At 39.2% G+C, this 24,912-nt stretch overlaps 1 protein-coding gene across 1 annotated transcript; it reads right to left on the bottom strand.

The window, feature by feature from the left end:
• Window positions 1–3,648: 3,648 nt before the first annotated feature.
• On the bottom strand, window positions 3,649–24,902 carry NDUFA9 (NADH:ubiquinone oxidoreductase subunit A9). Its single transcript, XM_087765462.1, has 11 exons — window positions 24,750–24,902; window positions 19,845–20,015; window positions 18,952–19,049; window positions 18,669–18,760; window positions 15,428–15,569; window positions 14,176–14,278; window positions 13,378–13,445; window positions 13,147–13,223; window positions 8,456–8,551; window positions 6,388–6,454; window positions 3,649–3,923 (listed from the first exon to the last, which is right to left on the bottom strand). Exons 1-11 carry the CDS (start codon window positions 24,805–24,807, stop codon window positions 3,753–3,755), a joined length of 1,143 nt encoding a protein of 380 aa, XP_087621588.1. The 5' UTR covers window positions 24,808–24,902; the 3' UTR covers window positions 3,649–3,752.
• Between the last annotated feature and the right edge of the window lie 10 nt (window positions 24,903–24,912).

Below are 24,912 nucleotides of genomic sequence, written 5' to 3' on the forward strand. Positions count from 1 at the left end.
TTTTCAGCATAAATATGCACATAATTAACAGCAAATCCAAACCAGAGTCCTAACTGCTTCGGATACATACAGTCTTTGAAGAAACAGAAGGTCCAAATCCTTCTCTCCACCCTTAGATGCAGATACTATTCCCACCCACAAAAGCTGTTCCTAAAATGCAAGTATCCTCCAGTCCTGCTTGCATGGGGATCTCAAAAAGCAAAGTGGGTTAAGTTTTCTGCTTTTGCTATCTCCTTCTCCTTCCTCCATACCTACCTCCTTTCATATTGAAAAATTACACTAGTGGTTACCTTCCCAGTAAAGGACAAAGGCTATCATATTTCCCACAGAAACTCAAAATACAGAGGTACTCTAATTTATACGAAGACGACCACTACCATTAGAACAATCTCTCATGATAGTCTACTCCTTACACTTTCTCTTCACATCAGCCAAGATATACTGGTGCCCCAAGGCAGCATATGAACCAAATTAACTACATTGAGCAGAAGTGTCACTTTTTCCTTTCAGGCTAGCTGCGTGCCAAAAGTGAGAAGTGATGTTTTAGTGACACCTATGCACTGTTTCCTTTTTTCTTCTCAGTCCCAGGGAAATTGCATACACTTTCCATCAGACTGTCCAAGGTTGGGTGGGGCATGTATACATACATATCTATGTACATGCACACACGCACAGAAATATACACACATATATCTAACACAACTGCCAGTATGATTGCCTTCACCAACTCTTCAGCCCTTATTGGTCCTTAACCATCGGTCTCCTAAGTGCACACACACAGAGCCATGCAAATAATTCATCTGGTCCATAAACAGCTGCTGCCAAAGGTCTACTTTCTCACAAGACCCTCTAGAGCAGGCTGAAGGTAGGCTATAGATTAGATTATTAGACTATGCCCTGGGAAAGGACCAGAGCAGGTTCCCTTTCAGACAGAGATGGTACAAGTGCCATGCATTATTATGCCACTGTACCTAAATTTGTCGATGCACAGTTTTGTGCTTGACCTGAAAATCCGTTTCCGGACAGCCTTCTGGCTGCGTGCAGGCAAGGAACAGAGGTGAGAGACGGCAAAGCCTGAGCAGGAGACAGGCTGCAAAAAGTAGAGGTACCCAGCGCTCTTAGAGACCATTGCTGCTTTCTGCTCTACCAGTGACCTCTTGTGGGGAGGGTGGAAAACAGCAGCCCCCTCTTTCCCTCCCCATACCCGTTTGAGCATCACCACCCACAAAGGTGTTAGGCAGGAGCCTCGAGTCCACGTGTTTAAAGGACCTTCAGTACTTTGCAAATTGCACGTTGGCTGAAAAACTATTGCAAGCTGAGAAACTAGGGACAGGATAAGATGGAAGATCCTCTCATTGATAAATGAGTAGGGATAAAAATCACTGATGAAACTGAATTATAGTAATTTTGTACTCTGGACTGTATTACAAAATAAGTGAATCCCCCCCTCCCCTTCAAGACCCCTAAAGAAATTGCTTTGGAAGGATAAATAATGAGAAATCACACTGTAGTTTCTACAAGGTAGGAAGCAGAAGTGCTACGTAAGGCAAAGTATTGCGGAAAATGAAACTTGCAGCAGCAGCTGAGCACTAATGTGACACTGCTTTACCAGTATTCCTATCTGATGTGGAGCAGGCTGCTTAAAGCAAACTTTTCATGGGTATTCATCACCTGCATGTTCTCTGCCTAATGGTTCTGTGATCCTGTAGAAGTGGTCTGTGGTACAACTGAACCCACTGGAAAAGCTGTGCTTTGAATGGGAAAAAAAAACAAAAATCACTGCATTATGGTAAGCATTCCCAGAACTGGCACCTAACATTACCACATTACCTTTGACAGTTTTTTCTGCCTCAGTTTGCCATCTGAAAATCGAAACTGCTTGTTAGCCATGCAGGACTATCATGATAATCATGTAGCTCTGTACTCTAAGTGCACTTGTGAAACAGTTCAGAAATACTACCATTTTCACAGCAGGATATGAATAACATGAAATAAATCAAGATTAGGGCGACAAATATTAAATAAGCACTAATGAGGCTACTTATTTACAGTTAGGGTCTTATGGAAAAAAACTTGCAGTCAGAAAAATAAAAGTTAAGGATCAAATTATTAACAATATGCACTTCACTTCCAGTTTGTCCTAGCTTTTGAATGTCTGAATTGGCAGATTTATTTTAAAACAACTGAACTTATGTTATCAAAAGAAAAATAAACAATCCATGAGAGCCAAATTGAATACATAGTAGGCAGGATCAAAAAATTCATATTACCACAAAAGCCTACCTCTTCCTAACAGAGTAAACATTAGCAGCAGTAGGTTTTATGTGGAAGAGCAAAATGTGGAAGCTGTTGAAATTTAAGAAACACTTTGCCCAGGAGTTTCACAGTAGTTTGGCAGCAATACAGAAATAGTGAGATTCTGATCTTTGGCTCCAGCAATCACTGTGATTTAATCAAGAGATTTCTGTGCTTTCCCTAACCTTGACCTTTTTCTTTTCAACCTGTCTGTTCTCTTTCCTACTCTCCTTTTTCATCACCTATTCCATCCCATTTCTCCACTTCAGATTTCCCCTCCATTAGTCATACACCTTTGATACCCATTTGTCCAACTTGTCCCAGTTCCTTCCCTCTGATTTCATATTCAATAAAGGCAAGTAGTAGGAAGCTTGGAAGTGAAAACACAAAATGTTCTGTCACTCATTTTATCCCTTCTCAGCCCAAGTTTAAAATCAGTTTCCTCACCAATCTCAAATCATTCTAGTTAATGTGATGTGTCCTACTGCCAGAACTAGCAGCTCACTCCTTGTTTCAAGAAATGTCGCCTTTCATATCTTGAAGCCATCAGAACACTGCACTGTATATAGAGGATCTAGATCTCTGCTCTCAGTTCTGTGCACAGACTTACTGAGCTCTAAGCTGCACCCTAGCAAATAATGTCCTTGCCAAAATTTAACCAAAAGCTTCCAGCAACTCTTTGGATATTGAAACAGAAAGCACAGCTCTTGATCAAATTCAGGCAGGGATCTGTCTTTGATCATAAAATGATTGAAAATATTTAATCCTGAAGCAAGGCTTATCTTTCTTACCAAAAGAAAGACGATGTCCCACCACATAAAAGCTTTGAGCATCTAAAGTAATTAGACTTTCTCATTTAAAAATGGGAGAAATGACACATTTCCTCATGTCTATGAGCCACAGCACACATCATTACCACAAGAGATCAGATGACACATAGTAACTTGTTTACATGTCTGATTGATGCTCCTTGACCCTAGAAACAGCTTGTGCCATTTTCGTTGGCATCCTCTGTAATAGTTGTGCTCAGGGCAGAAAACAAAGCTCAGAAGAGTCAAAAACTTAAATACGGGGCTTTATCTGAGACCTCTTAATCTGAAGAGGTGGCAGTACCAGCAATCCCTATTGGAAAGGACATGTTCTAGGCGACATAGTCCTGAACTGCAACATTCTTCAAATCACTTGAGCACTTACTAAAGGTCAGTGATATGCTTACTTTGAGAGCCCAGGGAGAAATTTTAATGCCCACCAGCTAAACAACAATACGTAATTTGCTTTCATGACCTTTTAAAGAGAAGAATTGCATTTCAATGACAGTCTTCCATAACTGAAAAGACAACACTGGTGAAACAGTTTACATGATTAATATATTTTACTCAGTATGTACACAGTTCTCCAAACAAATTGGGTCATACAAAGGCAGTTTAGGAATCGTTAAGTAACCACCTTATCAACTGTTACATGGGATATGTCTTAGCTGGTTTTGCTTCCTCCAGCTCAGCGTCCAACCAGCGGTATTTGCGGTGACGGCGCAGAACTTCAATTGCTTTTTGTTCTAGAGATGTTGGTTGAATACCCAGGTCTTCCAAACCAGGAAGGTCAGGAAACGTCATGTCTGTTGTGTGAAACTTTAAAAAGAAGGAGGGGGGAGAGAGAAAAAAGAGGGAATTCACTTGATAGAATGAACAGCATTACACCCAATGCAATCATTCACATACTAAAAAGAGTATTGTGTACTTTGTGTATTTATACCCGAGGTCACCTTTTTTCTTTTACAGAAACAAACTAGCATAAATCCATAGTACTAGAAACATTTTTAATATGTCTCAAAACAATTTTCTACAAATGGCAGTTTTTCAGAGATTCTACTACAATTTCAAGGCTGCTGACATGGAATCACAGAATCATTTAGGTTGGAAAAGACCTTTCAGATCATCAAGTACAACCGTTAACCTGTTTCCCCCAAGAAAGAACGCTGCAATACACTACACTGCTGTATCTTGTAGATCTGAAGACCTAGTCAAACCTAAATGTGGACTCAGCCAATTGTGCGTCAGTCCCAGTTCCTTGACTGATTTTGGCTCAGTGTTTTTCCTTGGGAGGAGGAAAAGACTCAATGTGGCCCTACAGAACTATGGCGTAATTACACGAGGTATTGAGGACCCAGTGTACTTTGACAGGAGATACAGATGTTCTGCATCTGGCAAAAATCTAAATCTGAAACCTGAAGGATTTAAGGAATAAACAGCAGTGAGACATGCAGAAAGTGTCTTCATTTTCCCTCCGTCGGGTATACATTATCAGGAAGATTACTGCATTGCAACCACAAAATTAGGTCAAACTTATAAGGGCGTATTTGAACTGCAATTATATACGTTCTGCTTTGTCAAGAAAATGTATGTTGAATTATCACCTTTGGTAGGTTGTTTTTCTCTGTTCATGGTTTAGAACAGGGTCCTGTACAGGACAAATATTTAATTCTATTACCATATTTGCAACACATATGACCTATATCTTAGAAAATGGGGATTTCTCTTATGCTATTATTCCTTAAAAGGTCTTTAAGTCAACCACATCTAATTTTGTGTAGATTACTTAAGGATGAAAAGCTGGGAAAGAGGAACAACCAGACACAGAAGTGACATGGAGAAACTTCCCTCTTACACTACCCATGCCATAGCTGAATTGCAGTAGTTTTAGTGATTTGGTGCAGGCTTATTTTATGAAATGTAACTCTATAAACTATAAAGGCAGCTAGAAGTAAGGTTTTCAGGAGATGTTACATCTACATCCTGCATCAATACAGCCAACAGAACTACAATGCCAACTCTCTCTAGTATGGGGGATGAGTCAATGGGTCAGTGGTTTGGGGGGGAAGAAAAAAAAAAAAAAGTTTTGCACTAGGCCGTGAATAAGCTTACCTCCCTTATTACACATACTGTCCACAGTTTTTCACAATTATTTCCAAACAGAATAGGAAACCCATTTATTTCACGGATGGAGAAATGTAAACATAGAAATTAATTTCTTACAGCTATTCAGTAAGCAGCTCTAAGTATAAGACCCAGTTCTCCCAGATTCACGGTAGTACCCTATCTCAAGTTTATTTTGGGACAATCAGGTCAAAATAGGTTATTGATACTGCATCATAACAAAAGGCATTAAAACTCAACTCTGCAAAATAATTGGGAGAGTACCTGCAACCTTCAGAGAGCAGCAAGCTTGGAGGCTGTCAGAGTACATGACTATCTTTGCTAACCTACACATATGCCAACAGTTCTGACATTAATACTTGCTAAATCCTACTTTTTCCTCACTTGCAGTTGGTTTTTTTTGCAAGTTATTTCTCCACCCCCACTTAGACAGTCCGAGAAGTTTGTAATAAACATGAAGTTGCAACATGTTCATGAGAAACGCACTCTAATGTTAAGCAAGAATTTGGGCTGTATTCAGCACTGACAGTTCAGTTTGAGTTGTTAAAAATGCCATTATCTAGATGGTATAAGTGATTTTAATGCATCTAGAGGTACATAAACTCACTAGTTACCTAGAAGTGGGAAACAACACACACACACACACACCCCCATCACTTAGCTGCACATTGCACATCCAATCTCTGCTTTGGCTTTGCCGTTTTCAATAGCATGTGTTTTGGAGGAGGGGGGCAAGGGCACAGCAAAGCATGCAGCCTTGACCGCTTTTAATGCTTAAGAAGGCTGGGCCCTTTCCCTGCCCCCATCATGTTACTTCTTGCTATATAACCCTCTCACCAATTGTTTCAACCACTTTCTTAAACATATTTAGAGAAATATGTTAACTATCCTTCCTCCACCAACGTTAGTGGAAGGACTACATCATAATGACGCTTTTCAAAAAAATACAGACACCTTTAAAAATTTGAATTTTTGTAGTATCCAAACAGTCTAAAAACAATTCTTTATGATCAAATTCTAGCCATTGAATTGACTGAAATACTATACCACATGATGTGCGCACATTTCAGCACTCCTTGAATTCAAAACTACAACTGCAAGTTACAAATACACAATGAAACATTTCCCAAGAAGAATTTGTGGATTGTCCTACACTTACCCGGTCCACTTTGTCTCGTGTTAACCATGGTTCAAATGGATTAATCTCAAAGAATCTTGCAATTAAACTGTAATCAGAGTATTGCAAAAGTATAGTCATTATCCAGATGCACAGAAGAAAATGAGAACTGGTAAAAATATTTCACACTTAATAGACAGTGAGCAAGAGCTTGTTCTGTAGCTGTTCTTGCAAGCTATGAATTCATTAAAGCAGTGAACGTGCCAGCCAGCAAGTTCTTAGTTGTGTTTCTGCTAACTTTAACTGTTTGCTGTTGAATTATTCGATCTCCTTTTACTTTGGAAGGGAACGGAGGAGCAGACATCTAGAAGTAAAAATGAGCATTAGTGAGTGGGAAAAGCAAACCTCCCCATCCAGTTCCCCACACACCAGAGGGTTCAGTCTTGCCCCTGCCTTTCCTCCAAACTCAGTTCCCCAGTCGTGTAGGCAGTAATCCAATTAGTCACGAAGTTTGATTCAATGCCTCCATGAGAAAACATGCTTGCTGACAACTAAATGAGTTAACAGCCATACAAACAAGATGATGGAATCTGGAGCAATCTGCATCTACAAAAAGAATGAGGATTAGTATATTTGCAGCTTCCAGAAATGAAGTTTCCCTTGAAAGAAAGAAAATCTGGCAGAGAAAAGAAAATAACACTACAGCTCTTGCTCAGTGTCTCAGGACCAACAGTATTCAAGGTAGAATTTCTTACTGAAGTGCCCACCTGGCAGACTAGGGTCTTAGTAAGTCACTGCACATAAACGGAACTAGGCTTATCCTCCTTTTAGATGCACTCTTTTCTCAAAAATACAAAATACCACTTAGTTTAGCCCATAAAGAAAAAAGCGTAACATGGACTGCAGCAATTGTGAATAAAACTAATAAGCACCCACATAGTTACTTTTTAACAAGCTGCTCTGTATCAGCTGAGCCACGTTAACCTGATGCCTCTACAGCCAATTCATAAACAGCCACAACAGTTTAAGATGTTGTTCTAGCATTATTCATCATCAGTTACATGAATCCAACGTTGAGTCCTATTAGCAGATTGGTAGGAGGGTTCTAACATGGGTGACTTTTTTAGCTTATTAGTTTGCATTATACTAAAATTGAAGAGGACCAGCACCCCAAACATTAACACATCTCAACCATGCTGAGGGCAACTTCTGAAACAGCATTTACTGTTTGAGGTAGCTCTTCAAAAGGATGTGATTATGTCTTAAGGACTAGGCCCAGGCTCAGGTTTATACTGCACTTCTTCATGCACTATTACTCAGTAGCTGTAATTCAGCAAATCAGCTTCTATCCTCAGTATCCTGATGCCAAAAGATACAGCTGCAGAAACAGCTCAGTGCATGCAAGCAGAGCCTTCGCAGTTGACTGTAGTCAACTGAAGTGATGCTACACCTTTCCCTTCTTATCTCCCAATTTATTATCATCTTCTAAAGATGTTACTGCCTTCATATTGCAAAGAAATGTTTGCTCACAACTGCACTGCTCAAATTCCCAGGCCAAGATCTCAGTACAAACTTACTTCCAACACTGGCTCAAATCAATACAAAGGACTGAACTAGAAAGTCAATCAATACCCATACCCACCCTTACCCCAACCCTGCTTCCAGGGCAGCAGTGCTCACCAGACTGGAAGGACAGCTGACAGTAGCAATACCTGAAGCTGCTGCATAAAAATCTGTCAGGGCCGACAGTCAGCAACACCCACACAGATTTTTCCTCTGGTACTATTAAAAGTTCATTTAGTTTGCTACTGATTGTCTCTACTTAGGACCTTTTGCTACTTCTTGACCCAGCAAAGCCATTCAATGACTCTGGAATAAATAGTTAAGTTTATTACAAGTACACCTTTCATACACTAGCTCATCAAATGCAGGCCTGTGTCTGAGCAGAAGACGCAAAGCTAGCTAACGAGTACCTAGGGAAAGCCAGTTTCTACAATCCTACCATGTTAAATAACAACTGGCAATATTAAATAACCAATGAAATAGTTATTTATGCTTCTGTGCCACCTGGCGGATCCCAAGTTCTTAGTGAAGGAAGGGTCCCACTTACTGGTAGAGAGGACGTGGTAGCGGATAGGGAAGAAAGGTTCGAAAGGAAACTGCGTAGATGTATTCTACCATGTCGTAAAGGAGGTATCGGTTAGGTCTGAAAGAAAAAGCAACAAACAAGTTAGGTATACTTAAATATTTGCAGCAAGAGACAAAAATGTTAAAGCTCTCCACCCCCAAGCCTACCAAGGGCCTGTTTCCTTTAATCTAAATGATTTGCCAGATTTGTCATTTTCCTCACAAGAGGAGAACAAATTTTGGCTCTCCAGATTCTGTACTGTTTGAAATAAAAAGAGATTAAGTTAGAAAAACATATCATCTGACATCAGCGATGGTAACAGTGCAAGTCACAAATTGAAAAATTGTGTCATCACTGCATTGAGTGCCAGTGCCCAGGCGCTGCTGGGGAGCTGCGGGGGCAGCCTATATGGAGAGGTGGGGGATGCACAGCCAGCTCCAACAGACCCACCACAGGGCACAGCTGAGCGCCTCTGGGAAAACATATTTAAGGAAGGGCAAAAATGCCACACAGGCAGAGAGGACTGAGCAAAAAAGTGTGAGAAACAGCCCTGCGAGCACGAAGGCGAGAGCAGGAGGTGGTGTTCCAGGCACCTGAGCAGAGATTCCCCTGTGGCTCATGGAGAGCCCAGGGTGGAGCAGCTTTATCCTGAAGGACTGCAGCACGTGGAAGGGCCCACGGTGGAGCTGGGGAAAAGTGTGAAGAGGAAGGAGCAGCAGTGAGGACCTGTTACAGACTGATCCCATAACCCGCTGTTCTCCATTCCCCCTGCGCTGCTTAGGGAAAGTAGGTAAAGGACTCAGGAGCGAAGGACTGAAGTCAAGCCTGGGAAACTGGTGGAGGGGAGAAGGTGGTGTTTTATTCTTTGTGTCTTTATTTCACACTATTCAAATCTATTTTAATTGACAGTAAATTACATCAATTTTTCGCAAGTCGAGTCTGTTTGGCCCATGACAGTAACTGGTAAGCAATCTCCCTGTCTTTATCTCAACCCATAAGCTTTTCATACTATTTTCTCCCACTGTCCTGTTGAGGAGGGGGAGTGAGCAGCTGGGTGAGCGTCCGGCTGCTGGCCAAGGCTAATGCACCACAATCATACTGAATAAAGTGTATTCTGTGCACTTTTAAAGCACACCTTTAATGTGCCTCCTCCATTCTAACTCAAAATCTGAATACAAGATTTTCAGTGCTGGGACAGGACTGAATTTGTACAAGCCCACTTGGCAGTTTGTAATAGAAGGAAGACAGAAAGCAAATAGTAAAATTAAGAAAGGTTTGTTAACAAGACATCCCATCTTTGGTAGCAAATGGCTGCAAAGAAATTGACTCACTTGCCTTTGCTTGACTAAGAACATACTGTTCTCTTCAAAAGCAAAAGGAAGAAACTAAGATAAATTCCCCGAAAAGAATGCATTCCCCCTCTGAAGATGGAGGGAAGGAAGCAGTCAGTCTCCTGCATACCTGCAGTAGTTTAAGAGAAACATATCCCATTGGGAGTTCCCATTCGTTTCTTGCTCAGACTTTGCCTTAGCATTTTAATACTCTATTCTTTATAGATGGCTCAGACTGAAACAGGTATCTCCCTTGGCTTTCAAAGCAACTTGCTAGTATTCCAAAACATTCTGAAAATTTTCACAACACATAAGAGCACACTGCTGGGCTCTGGTGTGTCACCTGGTGTTTCAACTTTCAAAATTACAAAATTTGATCATGATCATGATCAAAGCAGCAATGAACACACCAAAAGTGTGTGTCTCCTAACAATCTGCTATACTTTTCAGCTAAGGCAGAGACCTCAGTGACATGACAATCACCTTGAGACTGATTACTTCCCAGGTAGGGGCCTCCTAAAAACACGACTCCATAGGTTTTTTTCATCTTCAGTCTCCCCTTTTTTTTTTAAAATAGGAGACACTGAATTACTGTTGGAATCTAAACCCCCACGAAAATGAAACCATGCTAGAGTAAGACTAAGTACGCAAAACTTCACACATTCCAAAAATCCAAGACTATGATACAAAGAACATGAATTTCAGTTTCATAAACCCAAGATCACAAAGATGTCAAGGTCTGAGGTTGCATGCATGAAAACAGAGCCTTCAATTGATATGTTCTTCAGAAAGAACAGCAATGCTAATAACCAGAAACAAAGTTTGTTGATAAATGCTGGAAAAAAGACAGAACCCCAAATTACTACTACTTTACTTTGTAAAAGCAAGTTAGGGCAAAACATTCTAATGGATATACTTAAAGGTAGGTCAGCATATTTGGGAGAATTCAAAAGAATTCAACACTCAAAACTCCTTATCAACTTAATCCACGTGGCTGGATTATAGAACCTGAGAGAGCACTGCATTTATGAAGTTACTCTAAAGGACCACCACCAAAAACAAGATACTAAGTTTTCTTCTTTTAACAGAACTTACAAGAGAAACACAGCAAAAAGTGGTCATGTCAACTTTACTTACTCAGCTGAGAAAAAAACCAAACTTCATTTTCATTAGTTATTAGTGAGTTTTTTTACCACATTTTTGGCCCTTACACTTTAACATCCTCATGCTTATCCAAAAGTAGTATAAGCCAATTTCACTTTTACCCTGATATGTAAGAACCGTGTAAGGATGTATAGTATAGCCAAACTTAAAAATGTGAAAATAAAGATAAATACTGTTTGTTCCTTTACAAATTACTAAACATTAACAATACAATTTTACCAAGAATAGAATCACATTGAAGTGTCATTACATTAACCACAATACTAGCAGGAGAGCAAGCTCTAGAGAGCATTAGCATTCAAGACAGAAGATTTAACGAGTGGATGGAACAAAACCAATGCCATGGGGGAAAGAGGGGAACAGGTAAAAAAACATACCAAATCTTCAGTCATTCAGAAAAAGCAATGCCACCACTAGCTGTCATAGTTAAAACTCTGTTCCACCATATAGTAGGAAGGAAAAAAAATAAAATAAAACCACCAAAACCCCAAAACCACATAAATAGAATGCTTTTTTACAAAATTAGTATTTTAAAGTCAAACTGGTAACTCTTTTTAAAAAAATAAAAAAGCATCTCATACAGCTTTAGTCAAGGGTTATGCTGCAGAGTTCCTTTGGTTTTCTAACACTGATCTGGATCTTTGGTTTAGACCATCATCTATTCAAAGTCTTTTACAGTCCTTTTTATGTGGCTGAAACTGTATTCCTTGCAGTGAGAGCCTGGCATCCTTGCCTGAATTCCTGCCTCTGAAACCTGGGCACTGAACTCCTGGCCTTCTGTAAACTGCCAAAAAATGAGACTTTGAAACTGTAAGAACACATTCAAAGTTTAGCCGATTGTCCACCCATTTGGCTGCAAATAGTGTTCTATTTAGTGTGCAGTTCTCAATTTCTCCTACAGTTGGAGCAGCTGCTTCTGCAGAGACAGAGATGAACCTAAAAACAGGTGCCTCTCATTCCTTGTGTGACAGGTGGCTTTGGATACATATTAATCCATCTTCAAGTTTGCCCCCAAGAGATAAAACAGTCACTCAAAGGGTTAATTTTGTCACATTTTGTGGCTTTGCATTAGTTGTGTCCATTTGACACCTATGTATCTATTCTCTTTGATAAAAAACTGGGTTTGAATGTCTGTCTAGCATTTGTTTCCACTTGTTCTTTAGTGTGACACTTCATATCACCCCAGCGATTTGAAAGCAACTTCAAGTTACTTAATAACCTTATTGTTGCTGTTAGTGGTCCTTTCAGACCATTGTTAGCTTCTTTCTCTTATTTTGCTAGTTTTTGAGCAGAAGTTCCTCAGCATGATCCAAAAGAAGCTGAAGACCTACTTGCTGCCTTTTCCAGAACACCAGCCTGCAGTACACCTAGCCTAGCTGCCAGGATAACATCTTCCTCAACAGCTCAGTTACAGCACTGAAGAAAGCGACATCACGCGAGTAAAAGACAAACCAGCAACAATCTCTGCACTACAGGAATAAAATGCTGTCACTGCAACAGCCTCATAAAACAAACATGGAAAAAACAATGTAATCTCAGAAACGCCTTTTGCAAAATCCAGGTACTACGCGCATTTCAGTGTATAAGGGGGGGAAGACAGAGATATGCATGCAATAGAAAAAAGAAAGCTGTTCAGCATCATTTGTATCTTGACTAATTAGCAACTGTTTTCTTTATCAATGAATCTAATGTTCCTTTTACCACATATATTGGATGGAGACCAGTTCCAGTGCTATGTTACAGTATCAAAACATGGACCCATTACCTTGGTATTTGCCACGCTGTTTATTCTTAATGCTAACGACCTATTCTGACTTGGAGCTTTTTTTACACAAAATACTCCAAGAGACCCACTGTCTCTATCCATTCTATTTCCAGGTGTTTTCCACACGGCTTTAGAAGAATTTTATCCAAATCTATGTTGCCTAGCATGTTTCCCAAGACTGCCTATTTCTTTGTGTGCACATACATAACAATAAATGCAATGGGGCCCAAACTAGGATTTTCAGAGTACTCACAATAACAGCTTGAGTCATTTTTCCTCCCAAAAAGGAGGTGGAATTTATTGCAGCTCGAACTGTGTGCATGGATGGAGAAATTAAATGTACTGTGCAGCATGCCAAAAAATGACACCAAAAAGAAGTACTTCAGTTAATTAGAATCAGAAAAGTAACCTACCCAGCCAAGGCGTATGTTTTTCTTTTAGCATCAGGATCCTTAATTGCATTAATAATTGCCTTTGCTACATCAACCACCTGTGAGAAACAAACACAGACAATTACCAATAGAAAACAGGAATGCATGCACACACTCCTCTTTCAGAAGTGATTTACAGAGGGGGAAGAAAAAAACTCCACACACACACACAGACAGAGGATTTGGGATTGTCTTGTTTTATTGAAAACTTACATATACTGGTTGCTTCACTGTTTTTTTGCCCAGAGAAATAAGAGGCACACCACCAAACCAGCGCATGTCTGACAGAAAGACATATACATAACTTGAGAATAAAATCTGTGAATCCTCTCAGTAAGCAAATAACCAACATATTTTGCGCTACGCTGAGAGTGGATCTTTTCTGAAAACTGACTTAACTTTAAAAAAAAAAATTAGAATTGGGAAGAATTACCGTCCAATTCCAGTAGTGCTGTTTTCAATGCCTATTTAGTTTTCTTATTAACAACGATGGGGAGGCTGTGTTTACTGTTTAGAGTGGTTCAGAGATATCTCAACTTCGCAAGCCAGAAACAGATTCCACACTATCCTGTCCAACAATTTTGTTCGTAATACAGAGTCATTATTGTTGCTTCTGAGCCCAGAACAACTCAGGTCAATTTTTACATTCGAGCATCATCAACTTGAAAAACTAAAAACTACTTTCAGGGTAAACTACTTTGAGGGTTAAGATGACCAGACCTTAGCTCAGAACAATCTAAATAAAAAAACAATAGTACACACTCCCCCCTTAAAAAAAAACCAAAACAACAAAGACCAACGCAGCAAAGTCTAACTAGATTCAGAAAGAATTCAGTTATGAGATGAAAATTTATTATGTTTCCCATTACATGCCTTCAGCTAAGAAAATACAGTTACATTTCTGATAAAAACATACCTCTCTGCTTTTCAAAAGCAAATCACATTTTCCCTCTGTTCTCTACAGACAGGTATACAAATCATACATGGCTTTACTATTTCAACAGTACATACTTGCGTAATGATTGAGAAATCGGTCCTCTCTCCCAAACATCTCAGAGGGCTTCAAAATTACAGCATCTGGAAATTCTTCCCTCACTACTTTCTCTCCAACAGCCTATCATTCAATTTAAAAAAACACATTCATTAGATCCATTCTGAACAGACCAGAAGAGGATGCCTTTTCAGAACTTAATGCATCCTGACTATAGCACTGAAAGAAATGACACCATCAGTAGCACAAAAATTATTCTTATCAGAGCCATTTGATCTTTTAGATGCTATGCTAAGACAAAGGTCTCACAGAACATCCCAAAAGTCCCATAAACATGTAGATTATTTCTTCTATTTGAGATACAATACAGTTTCACTAGCAAAGTGACACAAATTTAAAGTCACAAAGTTCAAAAAGGAAGAAGCCTAACCTAAGTACTTCTCTTGCTTATGTCAGACCAGAGCTTGGAAGAAAACAGGTTTCCATAACTCCTACTACATTATCAGAACACTCCAAGAACTGCTTAAATGCAGGTAGAAATTTCAGTGGCAGCTATCTACTTTCCACGTGGGACTGACCAATACAGTAAGGCCTAACTATCTTAGAGCTGTTACACATTGAGAGCTACCAAATTTTAAGCCTAGGTTTAAAAAAATTTTTATACTAAAGACAAAGCAGAGTACAGTGAGCTCAAACAAAACAAAAATGGCTGAAACTGGGACAATAGCTATATCAGAAAGAGAAAAAAAAATTAGTAATAGAAAATTGTACCTCCTAATAAGGAAAAAAATAATAGGATATCAAAACCAGATTTTTTTTTTATTTGGTACAAGAGCAGGTAACAATCCCACTCCAAGGGCCTGTAATCATGATACTCATCTGTCTTTTCAGCATTCATTTGGCATCAACTATTTACTTTGCTAGGTCATTCCAGCCTTAGATGTTAGGCCTGATATCAGATCCCAAACCATCAAACTGGTTTCTTTTTCTTAATGACAGTAATTTTAGATGCAAAGATATTAAAGGATAGAAAAAAGGAAGAGTTTTCAGGAATACAAGACCTTTTTCCCTTCAAAGCACATGAAGTACTAAGGAGAATTTCTAGCCCCAATAAGCACAGTAACTCAAAAATTCCTCAGCTGCAGAAAACATTCCATAGTAAATTCATACACTGACTTCCTTCAAACAGACCCAGTTGCAGGGGGGTGGGGCGGGGAGGTGGGGGGGGAAGTAGACTCTTGGAAAATATATTCAAAAGGGTTCCAGACTTACTTTACTCCTGAGGTATTTGGAAGGACTCTTCATGCTAGCATTTAGGTGAGAGATATGAATGAGTGTTTCCACACCAGCTTCCCTAGTTACCTGCGCAATACTTTTAGGAATATTTACAAATTCATCTTCAAAACTGAAGTTTCTAAAACAAGGCAAAAAACAAATTTTATTTTAAGAGCAATTAACAGTGGCTGCCTACCAACCAAATAGCAATCATTATGTATTACTTTAATATATTTCAAAAACCTATCTTGATGCTCTTTGTTAGAAACAAAGTTTCCTTTCACGAGGGACTCTTCATGTAATAAAAACTAGAGGCAAGTGAAATGCAACAGTGAGCTTCAATTACAGCTTTTGTACTGTCTGCTTTTTCACCTGTTAAGATTAAATCAGTATGAAAAATCCTTTTGCCCACTTGTCTGTGACAAATAGAAAATTCTTCGCAAGTGAAACCAGATTTTTTTTTTTTAAGTGCTGCATCTTGAAATCTGAGCAAAGCTGTCTTTTTACAAAACCTGTTCAAAATTTGACTTGATTTGATGCACTCAATTACACTATAAAGGAGCTCAAAAATTCTGAGCAACCTAAGTTAGGGCAGATGCTAGGTATTGGGGAAGTGGACAAAAACAGACCAAAGAACACACAGGTGCTTATGCAAATGGAAAATTTTACACTGAGAGAACAGTGAGAACTATTTCATAGCAGCTGTAACGGACTTCGAGGAGAAGCATGCAGAAAGAACAACTCCACTCACTTTATGGCATTCAAGGGGCCTAAATTAGGGGGTTCAACTGTAATCTAGTTTGGCATCTGATCAAGAACAATACAGAAGCTCTGTCTCCAAGCAGAACTGACACTATAGGGTGGCAACAATCCCAAAATTCTTTCCAGCTATCCCAAGACTGCAAGAAAGAGAATTGGCTTCTCATGTCTTTATATTGTCCTTGTAAGCACCCTGCTCCATCTTTTCCATTTGCTTTGGATAACAAACATCTTGTCCAAATGCCTCTCCTTCTGTCCTTATCTACTCCCACAGCTCTTCAGATCCCACTGGAGCCTAAAGAAAGCCTTAAAAATAAAAAGTTATTTTTGACCCTTCAATAACTAATCTGATCCTGGGAACCATCACTCCTGTTCTACTCACAAAAATAGATGTTAGAAACACACAAGAACGAACAACATCCCTCCTGTAACTATGGAGTTTTCAAACAACATAGTATACACAGATGAGACTGTACACTAATACTAGGCAAGGAGGAAAGTATTTAACGGCAGGCTTTACTTTTTTTGACTGATCTCTACTTCTAATCTTACCTTTTTTTTTCCTGTCTAAGTTTTTCATAGACTTTGGAATGATTACAATGGTTAGTCTGATCTTGTGTTTAACAGACCATAGAATTTTACCTCAGGGATCCAGAACCACCATTGATACCAACATGTATAAAATACATAAGAACATCTGCGCAATACAGTGGTAAGTTTTGGAACATCCAAAAGTCTTTAACATGTACCAAGACTCCTCTGCTTTTGAATCTGTTGAAACTGACCAGAGTGACAAGGTTTGGGGGTTTTTAACTAGAATGAAACTTTTTGTTGTTGTCATCACACTTCCTTTCAATAACAAAGAAAGGTTCCCTTACATAAATCATACTTTTTACACAAGTCCAGAAATTTTAAAGGGGTAAGTACTCATGAAATACATATCTGAAAGATAAACAGAGATTACACTGTCCTTGGGCCAACTGTACAGACTTTCTTTTCTTCCCTCACTCCCACATTACAAAGAAATTTCTTCTGTTTTGACAGCAATAAGCATTTGAACTCTTACGTTCATAATTTAGTAACAGCTCAAAACAATCCTGACAGGTTGGTTTGTACATTTTTACCTATATCCCAAAGTCTGAAGAAGATATAAAAAGAACCAAAAACTTTGTCAGATGTACAAGACCAAAGTTAATTTAGATTTGGTGGGCTTTTCCTCAAACAAACTACGTTATAGACGCCAACAGTGGGACAAAGAGCTAAATGACTATCAGAAAAAGAAAGTACCTCTATGAATTTTAATGAGAAATCAAAGTGTCTCCCAGAAGTTATGTATGATCATAGAATCATTTAGGTTGGAAAAGACCTTTAAGATCTTCAAGTCCATCCGTTAACCTAGCACTGCCAAGTCCACCACTAAACCATGCCCCTAGGCACCTCATCTACACATCTTTTAAATACCTCGAGGGATGATACTTGGCTAGACAAGAAACAGCTGAAATAGTATGTCTGTTGGCAAGCACCTATTTTAGGAAAAATAGTTGTATAATTTGAGACTACTAATTCTATTCTATTAATACAATTCGACTCCTAATTCTACAATTTGAACACCAAATGGCTGTTCACAAAAAAAGAGTAACAAAGGCATTAGGCTTCTAAATGTAGATGAAACTGATATCTACATTTGTTTCTGTCTACTATGACAGCAAAATTATGTACCGTATAAAGACAAATCACACAACTAATGAGTTTTTGTCTGGCAGTTCTGCACAAGGCTTTAAATGAAGTGGACATAATTGCACACATGCAGAAAAAAAAATATACAAGGCTATTACAGGTTTTTTTAAGCTAAAATAAATATGGTTGTTTTTTTAAAATAGATTTCAAGAAGGAACTATTTTTAAAAATTATTACCAAAAATGCTTATGTAACTAATAGTTTCTGTGCCAAAATTCTATCAAGGAATGATGTTATTAATCATAATCTTAGGGACTCTCCATTAGCTATTCCTGTTTATTAACATTTACCAGAGAAAAGGAAAAGCTTGATCATAGCTCATTCTAGTAGGCTACAATTCATCACTATACTGAAGTGACAGGACAAAAGCCCACTTCTGTAATAATGTAAATACAAGCTCACAGAAACTGATGAGCTTCTGTCAACTATAGGAAGGCACCCATGAAACATCTGTAAGGTCTATGAAAGCAGCACATTGAACTCTCTCACAGAACAGAAGTTGTACACTAGAAAATTATAGAAAGAATACACAGATCATAACCAGGACTCTAGTTGACCATGTAAAGAAATGGAAGAACTTTTATATGCAAAATTTCAGTTTTGCCTTTTCATAGAAGCCAAGAATAATGTCAGCGTCACTGCATACTGTACACATGCCATAAAACGTAGCTACAATGTCCAATACCTGGTGCAAATCTATCTACATAGGAAAAAAAAAAAAAAAAAAAAAAAGGAAAATTACTTTGTTTCCCATTCCTTTCCAACAAGATTAATGACCACATTGCTGTGTTCCACGGCTCTTCGGATAGAGTCTTTGTCCTTACAGTCCCACTCCTGTAACCAGAGCATCAAATGGGAAAAAGATGAGATAATGTGTAAATAGGCATAATCAAAGAAAGATCTTTCACACCATTTCCATTTAGAGGCTAAACAATAGCTGGAGTTCTGACTTTGAGAATGATTAATAGACTTCCTTGTATAGCAATGGTATTGTATTTGATCTAAAGCCAAAGCAAAAGACTTACCAAGAAGAGAAGTTGCCCCAGGTCACCCATCGGCCGCAGATACATGAGGTCATACTGATCACAGCGATAGGGTATGATTACTTGAGATCCAATGCGACCTAAGCGTTCAATAAAAAATGTTTCATTTATCTCAAACTACTACATAAGTGTAAGTAGATGAACTGAATATACAAAACTTCCTTTCTTCCCTAGCATTAAAGCACAACAAATACACATAGATATCTTGAATAGTTATCTGCAAAGCTAAGAGTAGGATAGAAGTAAGTTTTGAACCTACAGCATTGGAATTCCTAAGCAGGGACATACTTGAATATTTGGGCTTGTAAGACAAAATAGAGAAGCTTGCAAGAAGCTCGTTAACAACAGAAAAATCACAGCGTGTGCTATAAACATAGTATAATACCTAAAAACGTGTCACATCTAAGGATATTCACATTTTTTAAGCTGCATGGAAAGGAGAAGGAAAAAAAAAAGCAAGAGTTATTTTTTAAAACTTAAATTCAAACGGGCAATTTTAAAGAATTTCAATCAAATTCCTGCAAACATTTTAGTAAAATGTCCTAATAAGGCCAAAACCAGAAGAATCAAATATGTGCTGTACCTCTCCTCAGATCTGAATTTTACAGACTGAAAAACAGTACTTGAAGGAGAATGACTTGTTTTAATGACTTTAACAATCTTCAAAAGCTTCTAAATTTCCTAGATTAAAACAGTTTTTACTAACTGTCACATCTTGGCACTTTAGCAGACCAAACACTACGAAAGTATCACACAAAACACTTTTAAGATCCAATATGCCAGAGGTTTCTAGATTATCCTGCAACCTGAAGAAAAACTGGAGTTTCATTAAACAGTTTTTTTTTTTTTTAATTAGTACTCCTGGGGAACATTACCTAAACGGTTGACAACATATCGTCCTAGGAAACCTGTAGCCCCAAAGACAGTGGCCACGATGCCACTAACGGAGGATCGTCCACTTCTTCCATGAGGGATCACCGCATGATGAACTTGGCGGTGCTGCTGCAACACAGATGGTGCTGCAGCTAACACAGAAATGCCAGGACCTACAACACAAAACCGGAAAGAACATGTGATATAAGCTAAAAGTTAGCAGTGTCAAACCATAGTTAATGTTATTTTTCTCATTACAGATCCATTTTCTCTAATCTCCCTCAGCAAAATTTCCCATGTCAAGACTACCGACAGGCTATTTCAGAGACATCTGGATATGTCAGAGGACAGCAGGCTTGAGGGAACTGTTGATAAAAGTCAAAGACCAAACTAAGACACAAAAGGAGCAGACTAAGATTATCGGTTCCTACACGGCAAGTAAAGCTTAACTGGCTGGCGTCAGTACTTGATGTATAAGGTGAAGCACAGAGGTTAAGCAGATAAAGAATACTTGCTACAGGCAGGTCCCACTCGAGTACATCCACATCCTGCTCCCAGATCTGGGAACTGTGGGACAAAGACCTCAGAATCACTCCAGATGCAGTTAACCAGACTTTTTAGTCTTTCAGTCTAAATATAGCAGACCCAAATGTTGGAAGAGGCAGCAGTTCTCCTATATCATAGCTCTGGAGTGAAGGGAAATGAAGAGATGCAGAGCCAGATCCACAATGCATAGAATATTGCCTCAAAGCTGTTCCTTTTCTCAAGGAGCTATGAAAACTTGAAAGCCATGGAAAAAGGACATCACTAGGATATTGACATAAATTGACAAAGTAGCTTCAACAGGGAGCCTGAAAAGAAGAAACATATGTCCTCTCGAACCAAGTTAGCCAAAAGCGAGAAATAAACTGCTTGTGACAGAGTTTTGAAATTAGAAGTGTTTAGTGTTACTGCATGTCCATGCTCATGAAAAGAAAGGAACAGATGAAATACAGGGTGCATAAACCCACTACAGACATCTGGCTGTTGACAAGAGCAGACTGCAAGAGCTGTCATCGGAAAACTAGCTTGAGGATATAACAAAAATCCAGTAACTGACCTTCCAACTTTTAGTAAGTCATGGTCATAAGCATTTTGTGGATAAGAATAAGCAAGTTTAATCTTCCCCATATAAATCCAAGTAGCAAGAATCATAATGAAAACAAGATTAGTATTTGATATCAGAACAACGGATGCATTAGGAAACAACAAAAAAAATCCCACTTGTACACTGAAGGAGTACTTTTTATCTGGATATGGTTAGGTATTATCAGTTACACAGTGGCACTGATGATGTAGCCATGATGTTAGGAAGATCAAAAGGACAGGGTATGTTTGGACATGAAGTGTATTTTGTTAGATCAGCTGATAGAATTCAAACCAGAAAATCCAGCAATTTCAGTGCCTGAAGGAGGTGTTTCTGCACCCAAAAGTTTGTCTATCCCTCCTTTCTCCATACCCCACAAATTGGAATAATAAAAGATACCACATCTCCAATTTTTTCCTGAAAGGTAGTTTGATACCCACTTAACTAAATAAAGCAATCACACATATATACTTGTACTTATCAAATTGATACATTATGCCTAGAAACTATACTCCAATTGGCTGATAGAAACAGGACAAAATAAGATACTACCTATGCAAACTTCAAGCAGGTGCATGACTTCCTAAAAAGCAGCTCTCCTACAAAATAGGTCTAAGCTCAGGAACAGTTAAAGTGTGTGTGGTATCTGTCTTAAAGTGGCAGATATGCAGGACCTCCCCATTACTGAAGCAGAGACCTTGAGACTAACTATGACAAAGAAGGAAAATACACTCTATGATAAGTACACATAAAAAAACAAACCACAAAAAAACCCCAAACGAACACAAAAAAACACCACAAAAACCCCAAACAAAAAACACACCAAAAAAAAATATCACACTGTTTGTCAAAGATCTGCTGGAGTTTAATAGAAGTACACTATCCTGTGGCATCCAATTAATGTCTAAAAACCTGACATGCAATTTTAAAAGTGACATGATATGTTCATATTAAACTTTGTAATACCTCAAACTGAAATTTTAAGGAACATGCCAAATCACCACTGCCATATTCATCATATTCATCACTCTCCGCTTTTTATACCATCCAGTTAATTTAACATTGCCCTCTAAAATCTTTGTGTATACTTCTTCAGAATTACAGTGAAGATGAAGACAGCCATTTCAATGAATTTCCAATACAGCACATCTTAAAACACATTACCACGCTATCTTTACAATTTTATCTGACACAAACTACACAAACATACAGCCCATACCCTAGGTTTTTACATTCAAAACTCTTGGAAAGCGGGGTTGCTTTTTTTTCTTTATTCTTTTAAATGACAACAACAGAAAAAACTGCAAATGAAATCAGTAGTGTATACTGAATACTCTGTATAGAATAAAGCACGCAGCTGTGTAATGGGTACCTGGAGAGTGGAGATTAACCAAGCTTAGTACAAGTGCAAGTGTAAAGGATAACTGAGGGAGACAGTTGGATGATCCTGTTACCTTCATTCTTGTAGGGTTCTAATAACTAGGGTTTTGTTATTTAATCTATTTTTTAGGAAAAGCAGATTCACAGAAAAATGACTGGGTTTTTTATAACCAGCAAGATTCCTTCAAGTATGCAAAAAAGCTGGATGGTATGCTGAGATGGTTAAAGGGAAAGCTTGATGACCCATACTCCTCAGTACTTTGTTTACATACACTTCTCTTTCTAAAGATTTGTAAAAAAAAAAAAAAAAAACAAACCACACAATATTCACATTTACAGAATTAACACTCTCTCTCTTACTTTTAGATAGCGTCATGGTTTAACCCCAGTCGGCAACCAAGCACCACACAGCTGCTCGCTAACCCTCCCCCCGCAGTGGGATGGGGGAGAGAATCAGAACAGCAAAAGCAAGAGAACTCGTGGGTTGAGACAAAAACATTTTAATAATTTAAATTAATAATAATAATAATAATAATAATAATAATAATAATAATGAAAACAACAAAAGAGAGAGAGAAAAACAAAACCCAGGAAAAACAAGTGATGCAACTGCTCACCACCTGCTGACCAATGCCCAGTCCATCCCCGAGCAGCAATTGCTGCCCCCCAGCCAGCTCCCCCCAGTTTCTATACTGGGCATGACATCATACGGTATGGAATAGCCCTTTGGCCAGTCTGGGTCAGCTGTCCTGGCCGTGCCCCCTCCCAGCTTCTTGTGCACCCGGCAGAGCATGGGAAGCTGAGAAGTCCTTGACTGGTGTAAGCACTACTTAGCAACAACTAAAACATCAGTGTGTTATCAACATTATTGTCATACTAAATCCAAAACACAGCAGTATCCCACCTACTAGGAAGAAAACTAACTCTATCCCAGCTGAAACCAGGACACATTTCAGTCCTTACAATATAAAACCTAAAAGCAAGAAGATTTCAGTCCAATGTGAGCACCTGTTGAAAAAAGTATTATTACACAGATCAACCCATGTAAGAACAAGAAAGTTAAACCAAAAAAAATAATATGCGTCTTTCAACTACTTTGTGGCTTTTTTCTGTTATTTCTGCAAAAATTATTGATGACAGGCTCTTCGCGATGCTATCGTTATCATGCTAAGAAATAACATCTAATTACTATTTTGTATTCTCCCACCTTTATGTATACAGCTGTTGTTGCTTTCCTTACACTGTAAGGTCTTCAGTGACGTACATCTTTTCTTGTTCCATAACTGCACAAGATCTGTCACAAATTATCACCATCTATGGCTATGTGCCCAATTACTACTATATTATAAAAAAAAAGTTGAGATTTAATGATATCCATGAGACTCAAAGAAAGCAGGCTAGAGATCCTCACACTGATTCACAACCCGTAAAGGACGTTCCACATGGTGTGGAGCCCTATCAAAATGCAACATTTAGTAACTCAGGGCAACATAACTTAATAGAGCCATGCAACTTTTATAGCCCATGTTATTATCTCCAGACTGAAAAGCACTGCTTAAAGCTCTGTGCTCCTGTGTAACACAGACTTGCACAGGGATTCTTTCCCAGAACAGTAGGATTTCATCTTCTTCACTAATCAGAATCTATTTGTCCGTGGAAGTTTACTTTTACAATCCATATTCGAAAGATTTTATGAACACTGGTTTGAATTAAACCTCAAATATCTACAGTAAACCACAACCATTTTTCCTTGAAAAGACACACTGCTCCAATTAAAAGTACGTTAAATTCCTTCCTCACCTTTATCAACAAACAAAACCTGTTTGCCACCTCCCACTTTACTCAAGAGAGGAGCAGGTGTTGAATCAATTTAACTAAAAATTGGTTTTGTTTTGGCAGCAAAGGCCCAAATACAAACTTTAAATATAATCTGGGTACTTGAGCATGCTTATAGACCATGGCCAAAATGTCAAGGTCACCTAAGAAAGCGTAAAAGGAATCCAAACTTTTAGCCTACAGGGCAACGTTTCATTTGCTGATATTTTGACAGTGCCAGTGAGACAACCTATCGTACAGCTAGCCCGGTAGCCTAAGTCAAGCCCATGCAACCCTTTGGGCTACAAACCCCAGTTCCCTTAAGAGAAGGAAGGCAGAAAACCCGACCATTTCTGCCGCAAACAGTTATTTCAGCAGCTGCTTTTCAGACGCTGCACTGTGAGCCCCCCCCCCCCCCTCACGCAGCCCTACTCCGAGGGCGCCGCGGGAGAGAAGGGAGGCCCGCGGGCAGGCGGCTGCCATGGCACCATACAGGCTCGGGCAGAGAGCGCCAGGACAGCCCGGCTCCCCGCGGGGAGAAGCGGCGGCGCCCCGGCAGCAGCCCCCCGGCGGCGGTGACACTCACCTGCCCTTGGCAACAAGAGGCCGCGGGGAGGCCGAGAGCAGCGAGCCACGGCCGCCATCTTGCTTTACCCACCAACCCCGGCGCCGGACGGCATGCGGACAGGGTCAAACCTCGCCGCCGCGCGCGCGCGCGAGAGCCACCCACCGGGCAGGGGAGCGCCTGC

This window comes from Nipponia nippon, unplaced genomic scaffold, assembly GCF_047370975.1.
Source record: "Nipponia nippon isolate SJK-2023a ecotype South Korea unplaced genomic scaffold, ASM4737097v1 scaffold_3, whole genome shotgun sequence".
NCBI classification, from domain to species: domain Eukaryota; kingdom Metazoa; phylum Chordata; class Aves; order Pelecaniformes; family Threskiornithidae; genus Nipponia; species Nipponia nippon.